The 10193-nt window shown below is 41.1% G+C and overlaps 1 protein-coding gene across 3 annotated transcripts; it reads right to left on the bottom strand.

The window, feature by feature from the left end:
- Positions 1-439: 439 nt before the first annotated feature.
- On the bottom strand, positions 440-8259 carry erich2 (glutamate-rich 2). 3 transcript variants are annotated; one of them, XM_018729530.2, is made up of 6 exons: positions 7625-8259; positions 3539-3633; positions 2578-2675; positions 2313-2370; positions 1597-1668; positions 440-763 (listed from the first exon to the last, which is right to left on the bottom strand). In XM_018729530.2, exons 2-6 carry the CDS (start codon positions 3585-3587, stop codon positions 621-623), a joined length of 420 nt encoding a protein of 139 aa, XP_018585046.1. In that variant the 5' UTR covers positions 3588-3633; positions 7625-8259; the 3' UTR covers positions 440-620. The 3 variants fall into 3 exon arrangements, with proteins under 3 accessions (XP_018585046.1, XP_018585045.1, XP_018585044.1); XM_018729529.2 differs by having other exon boundaries at positions 8072-8259; XM_018729528.2 differs by lacking the exon at positions 7625-8259 and having other exon boundaries at positions 3539-5277.
- Between the last annotated feature and the right edge of the window lie 1934 nt (positions 8260-10193).

Genomic DNA, 10193 nt, shown 5'->3' with positions numbered 1-10193 from the left:
TGGGCATTTTAAAGTCACCAATTCACCCAGAAAAATGTCTCTGCACTGTAGGAGGAAACCAGAGCACCCAGAGGAAACCTACACAGAGAAGGGAAGAACATACAAACTCCAAAGAGGCTGAGCAGAGATCAAAACAATGTCCACTGACAGCGACGAGGCACTCTGAGACATAGCAGTACTCACTACACCACCAGGCTGTCCCTGTGGAACCTAAGGAAACAAGAATCAAAACAGAAACCAACACTTTAACACTTCTGATTTACTATAATGAAAGTTTCTTTTTTTTACTGGTTGTACATTAACATTCAGGAATTTCTCAGACACACAGTTGAAGCCGCTCGTGGCAAACCGGAGCCTAACCCAGCAACACAGGGTATAAGGCTGGAGGGGACACACCCAGGATGGGACGCCAGTCCGTCACAAGGCACCCCAAGCGGGACTCGAACCCCAGACCCACCGGAGAGCAGGCCCTGGCTAAACCCACTGCACCACCGCACCTGCCACTCATGAATTTCTGTTTACAATAATCAGACTGAGAGAAAAAACAGCCGAGATACAGAAGGAAAATGCCACAGCGGTGTGTACTTGTGGCCCCAAAAACACTGGCTGATCCAAGTTTGCTAGCTTCGCTCCTCTTCCTCTGCCGAGCTTTCGGAGTACACTGCCTCATTGTCAGTACTGCTGCAGCTCGAGTCACTCATGTTCTCACTTTCTTCACTGACATCTGAGTCCTCGTCTTCCTCCCGCCACCCTTCCTCCTGCTCTAAATGTGACATTTGGGGGTTAGTGTCACATATACAGCTTTCTGCACACACAAGAGCACTGGGCAAGTGACACAAAACATTAAACTTCAGATGTAACCTCCACTATTAACTTCAATGCCATTTATAGATTTATTACCAAATTCACATTTACACAGAAAGAAAATAGAGACTGCTTAAAATGCCATATAAAAACAGGACAGCACAGTTTTGACTTCATATTCTGTGAAATTCTTCAAATGATCAGATTTATCAATCAAGGCATATTAATACATAAAGTAATGCACTGTATAAATGCATGATATGTGACCACAGAATTGTCAGAAGTCAGAAGAAAATTTCCTTGGATGTACCTTTACATTTATTCATTTAGCAGAAGCTTTTCTCCAAAGTGATGTACATCTCATAGATTAGGGTTAAGAAGAAACGTGGGCCGTATTCAAAACTTTTCAATTTGGAGTAACTTTCTTCAAATACAAACTGGGTGAAGTACTTACTTGACCTAAGACATCGCTTTTTGGCTGCATGTAACTTGTCAAATTTAAAAGCCAATTAAAAATTTTGCATGGTTAAGTGCCATGCAAAATTTCTTCCTGAAAAGTCAATTAAAATATGCAAAAGGATAATCTTTTAATTTTCTCATAAAAATGTAAATTGCTCTTTTTCAGGGTTTAAAATGCAGCAAAAAACTAGATGGAATGATTGTGAATATGTGACAATCAAACAATAACAAAATTAAAAGGTTTCTGTAATAAGTTAAAAGCAGTCCCTCAGTAAAGCAAAGATGGAAAGGCGATTTGATCTATGAGGAACAGATAACAGTCTTCCATCTTACCCATCTGTAACTTCTCTTCAATGAGGGGAATAAATTGTTTGGCCTCTGGGTTCTCAGGCTCATAAATAAGAACTGAAAGCATAATATCAAAAAAGGGAATGAAATTAATCTTTTCATAGGCCCCGTGGCAGATGAAAAGAGCATTTGGAAAGTGCAATTGTTAGATATGTCACGCAAAGCACATTCACACACTACAATGGGATAATCGTGTTCCACAAACCCGACTCGCAGAGAAGCCCTTGCAGTAAGCGGTGCGAAACTCACCTGGTGACAGTGGTACTCCGACTCGTATAAACAAATAATTATACAGCATAATTGAACTGTTGGTTTACAGTCTTAAATAGGATTGTCTCGCGTCGACGTTGCTGTATTGGACAGCCACAGGATTTAAGAACATTGCACAAATAAAGCGTAATGGGGCAATATTGATCCACTTTCATAATGAATTTTACAAAGTGCTGCCTTCTTTACATGAGAAGCATAGATAATATAGAACTAACAGCCATTTCAGAGGCTTTTAACCCATTAACACTTGTGTGGCAGATGCTGAATATGAGAAAATGTAATGAACACGACTAGCAAGAGGGCCAAGACAACGGCTATATTAACTGTAATGTTGTTCAAACGTTTAAAAACAGACAAGTGCAAGAACCAACATACACGTCATTTCATTTTAACTTTAGAAGGCAACGAAGGGAGAAATTGCACGGACGTACTCATCCGACACAGTTTGTGAGCACGGGTGTAGTCTTTCCCCATAACCGACTTCAGGAACTGAAAAAGAAAGGCAACACACGGAAGGTCAGAGGTTCCAGACGATACGCTCAGCCATATTCAACCAGGTGAACCTGCAAAGCTTGACTTTTGAAAACACTTGCGATGACGACGATGACGGGCGTTGCCTCCGCGTAATCCCCCAACCACCCTTACTTTGGCAGTAGTTCTTAAATGAAGAAATGCACTTCTACACATTTCCTTTACCTCAGCAAACAGCTGGAAAGGAGCCTTAGGTGTCTCTTTGTCACAGCCTCTGTCGTCGTCAGCGGGCTGCGTCGCCCTTTCCGGTTGTGGGGTGTCCTCTGCCACCACATAAAGATGTTAGGAGTATTTCCGATAATATCTGCCCTCTGTTACGGTCATGCGTATATGTGAAAATTTAAGAAAAAAAGTGATTGTGGTAAAGAGGGGGGCGTGGTGGCGCGGTGGGTTGGACCAGGTCCTGCTCTCCAGTGGGTCTGGGGTTCAAGTCCCGCTTGGGGTGCCTTGCGACGGACTGGCGTCCCGTTCTGGGTGTGTCCCTTCCCCCTCTGGCCTTACGCCCTGTGTTGCCGAGTAGGCTCCGGTTCCCCGCGACCCCTTATGGGACAAGCGGTTCCGAAAATGTGTGTGTGTGTGTGTGTGTGTGTGTGATTGTGGTAACAGGTGGACATTTAAAACCACATTTTAAGCAAAGAAGGAAGGAAGACGGTGAGAAGCTACTCATGTCAAAATGTATTCCGGCAGGAAGTCCCATTGGTATATGAAATGAAACTCATTCACTCAGTTTAACATTTTTACATTTAATAAATGTTTGGATTTTCTGGGTAAATGCCCAGTATACTGCTAGAACTCTTTCAAATTTGTAATCCACCCATCAAATGTCAATAACTGTTTGTCCTGAGCAGCGTCGCAGTCACATTTGTAATGTTAAATGCCCTTATATATAAGGAATACCTCTAACTAAATACCATTGACTACTTTATGCTGCTGTGCCATAAAACACCACAAGTTGTTTGTGAGCACTGACCATTGTACTCAAAAATACACTGAGAAAGTCAGGAGTACACAGAAGGGCAGTCAGACCGATACATCAAAATATAAAATGTGGAAATATATAACCTTTGCCAGAGGTCAAAGATTCAACAGTTCAGGTGTCCTGACAAATCGGTAAAATCTTTAGTACCTGTAAAGTCAGGAATGGACGGTTTTGATTTTTTATTAATGGTGTCCATCAAGGCCTGCTACTTGGGAATGGGTTCCACTGCAAATTTTTCAGTCCTGAAATGATATTCAATAAAAAGTAATTTATTAGAGTATTGACGAGCAGGCAACCCGTCCTCATGCACATTTTCCACTCATTACGCAGCTACACCCCATAAGGCAGCCGGTGATGCACCACCTCCAGGAAGGGACACAGTCTTGGCACTGCAGGAGTCTCTGCAGCACCGCTGTCCTCCTGCACAATCCTCGTCATCAATCACGCTGGAACATGTCCACTAGGTTAATCCCCCGGGACACCCTCTTCAGGGAAAACACCACTTGAAAGGGTGTTTACCAGTTGCTCTCTTGTGTGGAAACATAGGTGGATTCTAGCTGTACTTGGACTCAACGCAGGCCTCGGAGAAGACTGATAGTAAGAAACAGTACACTACATGTTTTGTGCTCTGCACATAAAAAAAAAAGTTAAATCCCATACATTCTACATCCTTTACATGCTAGAGGTGACTTTTGATGGATTTAAATCATATCTTACAGGACTAAGATCTCCTTCATCAGATGAATTCTGCAAAAAAGTAGAACTGCAAGGCCTGCGCAGCAGACATACCTATTAGCATCTCTCTCAACACATAACACGATAGTTTAGGCAGAAATCATAGTTTATTACGTAGTTCACAAAATGCATTAATTTCTGCAGTTTATTCTAAACATTAACTATAGCGTAAGTTAAGCTGAAGAAGAGCAACACTGAAATTCGTTCTGGAAGAGGGTCAGTTTGTTTATTTAGTAAAATACATTAAATCCTTGATTAAAGCAAAATTATTTGGGGTCCAGCTAACAAACTTGTTGACTGAGAGATTCCTACCGACACTGCACAGACACCATTTCTGAAAGCAAACGCTGCATCGCAGCAGGTCGAACAATCCCTTCTTTTAGAGGCAACAATCGACTGTGAGGAGAGGTGCTCATCTGCAAACAGCTTCTGTGCGAGTGAGACGCCCATTATTTATAGCCACGCTTGCACTCTCACAGGCTTCCCATAATTCCGGAGATATAGAGAATTTAATAACTATCGCTTTCTGGAAGGGTTTAAAGGCAATCAGTGGCGGACAAAGCCCATGTCTACTATTTAGTGGCTTCCGTGGGTTGCTTTCTTCACACTGCTGAAAGTTCTTTAATCACAATGGGATAATAAATTGGGTTTTTGGATTTAAAAGTTCACATACTGAATACTGTCTTCACACATCTCAGGCTACGCTTTTTCTTCCACCTCCTTCTCATTTGTACCATATTTATTTTGCGATTAATATACACATAAACACTGCCAGCCACTGAAATTTAGAGGAGTGACCCATAAACTGGATATTTGTATTCAGAGAAGGATATATTAGCAATTAAAGGTCATGCTTTAGACTGTTCAAAGACAGAGTGACAAGCTGTATTCTCACAAATTTCTTGTTTGTGAAGATGTGAACTGCTAACTTCAATGGTGAGGATCGCACTGTAAAAACACAATGTGCACACACTTTCTCGCACTCCTCTACAAATAAAGGAGGTTATAATGAAAACGAGCACATAATACATACCTCGTCTTACAGGACCGAAGGCAACAGTCTCTGCTCTGACTGACATCATCAGATATTTAACTATTTTTGTAAAGCTTAAGATAGCATAAAATAAATGTAAAATTCGTTTAATTTCACAGGCTACACATAAAAGCAAAAAACCATATTATTATAATAGATTTTATGCAGGAGGTGGAAAAAATGACAACTAAAAATATGTAAAATTCAAATAAGTATGAAAGAATCAGGTTATCCTTGGCCTTCCAAATATCTAATAGGAAATTTTAAAGAAAGAAAGCTTCTAGTTTTTAGGGACGCACAAGGTGGAAATGCACACTAACTGCTTTCATTGCTTTGTTCATGTTCTTTTCATAGAAAAATAAAAATAATTAGTATTTATTTATTACAGTTAATGTGAACAGAAACAATTGTTGGTAATAATTATGAAGAGCTGACCCCCAGTATTTAGTACTTTGAGCATGCACATCTGAAAAATAACCCAACATTATCACTTATTTCACAAAAGGACTTTGAAGACAGAAATTTTCAATCTGAACATCCAGTACACTCATCCTGACCAGATGTGCTCAGATAAATTATTTTTTAGCAAAAATGTATAAGTCTAAATTGTGAATCTATGATTTTTTTAAAAGCATTTGCAGTACTGGAAAAGTAAAGCTATCGAAGTATGTAAATACAATTATAAAACTTGAGAAGAAATTATCCTTTGAAGTAACTGCAAAGTCTGCAGTCTTCTCTAGTATTAAAATATAAAAATATAAAATTGAAAAACTTAAATTAGACACAAAACATTTTCAGAGGAATACAAAACATGTCCTGTGTACATGATAAAACAACCACATTACATTAGAAACTTTTTTTTAATCAAAATTTTTGACTGGGAATAAGGTTGAAAATGATAGCTTTGCTGTCAAAGACTGGATATAAATGGCTTTTACAGTGAAAAAAGCAAATGACAACATAACTGCACACACTCAGTGATGGTTTCCCAATTCCTCTGCTAAGTATTAGTAGTGTTGAAAAGTTTCCCCCGTGTGCCTTATAACCACAGTTTACTCCAGGTCCCAACAGCACTTCCAAAGATGTTTGCCTAAGGTGGAACATACTGTAAGGACACTTTGTGATAGACTGTTTACAAAAAGCTTTGAGAATACCGAATGTCAGTTACTTCCATAAATTTACAACTGTCCTATTAAATATTATCCCATTATTATTATTAACAATTTATTTATTTCATTCTTAATTGAAATTTCTTAACCCTTATATTTTTGATAATTTTTCTTTTTCGGAGAACAGGCGACCCACTCTTCCATCCCAGCAGTTAGTTGGTAGTAAAATGCACCTAAAAACTAAAAGAGTGAGAAATGGACTAATTCACTTTGCATCCACAATGTATACAGGTCTTGTCTGGGGTTCCTGAGTGTCGATGATCAATAATAAAAGTGAATTGGTCAAGTATCAGGTTATCAGGATTCATCTATCCTGTGTTTTATGCACAAGTGCATCAAGTGGAAAGTAACAAACTAGGTTTACTTAAGAATCACATGTCTGCAACCATGTCTCTTTCTCTTAACGTAATTCACAAATTGTATTTCGCTGAGATGTACGTTGCTTTGGAGAAAAGTGTCTGCTACATCAATAAATGTAAATGTAAAAAAAAGAGTAACATTTACCCCATGGTCTAAAGGGATGAACAACTGAACGTGACTTTGGAGAAAACCATCAGGTAAATTAATAAATGATAATAAGTTCTGGTCCTAGCTATGAGGAGCCAGTACATAGAGAAAACATTCTTCCTGGCATTAAGGCCCAGTGGAAGCACTGGTGTGAAAGCAGTGGGCTTTGCTGCTGGGAATTAATCGTTTGCTCTTTTGGCCAATGGGATGTTTCTCAAAAAACTGTTCTGTAGAGCAAGGCAGAAGCTTTGTTTTTTGTTATGAAGCTATGGTTTTATGTTTATCCAAAACAAGCCCTCCCTAAGACCTGATCTGAACCATAACAAGAGTACAAAAAGTAGGAAGAAATGCAACATTTTAGAAGGACATCATTTAACAATGTATTAAGGGGAGCTGCAATTTTTAGTGTATATTGAATCAGGAAGGCAGGAGTGTAACCACTAGGAAACCAGGACTGGTTAGTCACTAATACATTTGTCCACAAGTGAGTTTACACTTGAAGTATAATATGAAGTATTTCTTCCCAATGTTCCAGAAAAGCTTAATGGGCCCCTAAATATATATATATATATATATATATATATATATATATGTGTGTGTGTGTGTGTGTGTTGTACTGTAAATCTTTGGTCCCCACAATAACTCACACAAGTTGTTAACCACTGGTTCACCCCACAAGTCTCTAGTCCTCTGTAATCACAAGAACAAGAAACTCCCTCATCATGAATTATCTAAATGCCAGAAGGATTTGATGCAAAAGAGGAGATCTAGAAAAGTATGAACTCTTACCCTTTGGGTTGTGGGTTTCCAGCCGTTCTTTCAAATGTTATTCATACAAGGTTGTCAGAATATTATATTCCCTACCATCACTCATTAACATAAACAAACGGTCACAAGGGACGACTGAAGACTAAGACTGAGTGTAACATGACATTAGGTTATTAATTATATACTGAGAGACACCTCTATGTGTAACTGCAACGCCGCTGACTGTGTGCTGTTGTGGCCGAAGGAGTAAGAAATCATCATGTACCGAGAGGGGAGCTCTGATTTAGCAACACATTTATCTACCCTAAACACAGCGTCCACTCAAATATTCAGCTAAGAACCTTAGCGTGATTTATGTCCCGCTACCTTCCGCGGTACGCGTGACGCGTGGACGGCAATGAGCGAAGGCCCGGTTTACCCGTGTTTTACCGCACACAACTCTTGTGTTCCGCGGCCCGTATCACTCACTCAAGCTACTTTGCTTTGCGGTTCAAATGCAGCTGCCAGGTATCCAGGTGCGCAGCTTGCCGCACACGATGCGGTGTGTAAAGCAGGTGCTGCTTGAGCAGCAAATGAAAAGTTCGTAGGAAACTCCGAGGCGCCGCAGCAACGCGAACTCAACGAGCTCTGGTTTCGCAGCAACTTTGTTGCGCGACTTAGACTTCACTTGTCTGTGCCGCCCAGCAACCGCGCTGTATAGCATAGCAACTGCGTCGTGTTACTTAGCAACCCCGCTGCGTCCTGCGCGTTTTCCACCGGAATCCCGAAGATGCCGTGCGAGCGTTCGCTCAACACGTCTTTCGGAGGACGTCCGGCTCCTTCTTCGGTCCACTTTGTCGGTCGGGCTTCGGGTCTGAGACACTGGGGGCGGCGCTTGGCATCATAATCGCGCTTATTTATGTCCCCATTGGCCCTCAGTCCCGCTCCCGCTCTAGTCTAGAGTCTAGTGCCACACAGTACTGTACTCTGCTTCAACGGAATGAAAAATACCCATCTGTGGAAATGGGTAAATAATAATAAACTCACATTGAAGGAGAATGACATGAAATTGAATGAAACTTGAAAGGAGAAGGGAGAAGAGCATCGGTAAAAAGAGCACATATGATCACACACACACACATTTTCAGAACCGCTTGTCCCATACGGGGTCGCAGGGAACCGGAGCCAACCCGATAACACAGGGCGTAAGGGACACACCTAGGACGGGATGCCAGTCCGCCGCAAGGCACCCCAAGGGGGACTCGAACCCCAGACCCGCCGGAGAGCAGGACTGTGGTCCAACCCACTGCGCCACCGCCCCCCCCCCCCCACATATGATATGATCACTTTTTACAAGACCCGGCCGGCCTCAATTCTTCCCTATGATATGATTGTACAGGGAGCCGTACTGAATTTACAGCTCGCCAGCTTAATTAAACAAAAATGAACTTTTTTTCCACTAAAATTTTACTTCACAGATGCTGCAGCTGTATTGTCGGTTGTTGATGAGATGCATAAGGAAGACTAAAATTGAGCCGCCAGGTCAAACTTCAGCTGAATGCGATAGAGCGTCCGTTACCCAGACTGTCAGCAATGATCAAGAATCAATAGGGGGCGCAGCTGTAAGGCTGGAAGGTTTAACCCAAGTTCTCGCGCGTGTCAAGGCAGGCGACACACTGATGAGCTCTCATTTGAGTCCTTCGAGTTTCTGTGCTTTGATGCACTAAATTATTATTTATTCTCCATTTCCATAAACTGTTTGTCCTGTGTAGGTTCACGCTGGTCCGGAGCCTATTCCGAAAGCAGAGGGCGCGAGACAGGACAGGGTGAGGGTGCCACATGGGTGAGACACCGGTTTATCGCAGTAAAAAATGTTACTACCTTTATATTATTGAGCTGACGCAAGGCTACTTACAAAGTAAAATACGCAACTTTTTTACTCTGATTTACCCATGCAGGAGTGTTCACATCATCAATTCGGGATAAGACTCAAGGCAGGGGTCAGACTCGAACCCCAGACCTTCATCATGTTACCAGGCTACATTCCTGCACCGAAATAAAAATGCCACGTGTCATTAATAATTCTACATAAATCTTTAAGCCAAGGTGTGAACAGGTTTAAACGATGATGCCTGCAACAGTCACCTATTTATTCACTTAAATATGTACTTAGAGAAGATACTTGGCATTAACTGCTCCAGTGAAACGTCTCGCCGTATAATAAACCGATACACTTTTGAATAGAATAAAAATAAGCATCATCTGAACTGATGACACAATCTGAGAATGTCGGATAATTCAAGGCTGTCTTCACATCCCTTTTACTAAATTGCTGTGTTTAACTCAACTGGCCGTTTCAGCCGCAACAGGTGTCATATCAGAAACCACACAACACAAAAGAATACAAGAAATAACAATTAAAATGCATCACTTGGATTTCAGCACACACTCATTTTCCATCCTGCACACTGTACTTTCTGTCACACATAATAGTGTTGTGACCCTTCGCTCCAGGGTCCCAGGAGTTGTTTAACAGCACAGCGCACGCGTTATGTAATGAACTGACCTCATATTATTAAATATGTGTGAGATGAGCTATTAAATTACACAA

The sequence above is a fragment of the Scleropages formosus genome, chromosome 12, assembly GCF_900964775.1.
Source record: "Scleropages formosus chromosome 12, fSclFor1.1, whole genome shotgun sequence".
NCBI classification, from domain to species: Eukaryota; Metazoa; Chordata; class Actinopteri; order Osteoglossiformes; family Osteoglossidae; genus Scleropages; species Scleropages formosus.
The sequence above is the reverse complement of the archived record's forward strand: the minus strand, read 5'-3'. Positions and strand labels throughout refer to the sequence as shown.

Excerpts from the sequence above, each read along its gene's own strand:
- erich2 (XM_018729530.2), bottom strand. The coding sequence starts at position 3,587 with ATGGACACCATTAATAAAAAATCAAAACCGTCCATTCCTGACTTTACA. Across the intron at positions 2,676-3,538 it reads GTCCATTCCTGACTTTACAG|AGGACACCCCACAACCGGAA; the intron begins GTACTAAAGATT and ends ATGTGGTGGCAG. Across the intron at positions 2,371-2,577 it reads CTTTCCAGCTGTTTGCTGAG|TTCCTGAAGTCGGTTATGGG; the intron begins GTAAAGGAAATG and ends TTTCTTTTTCAG.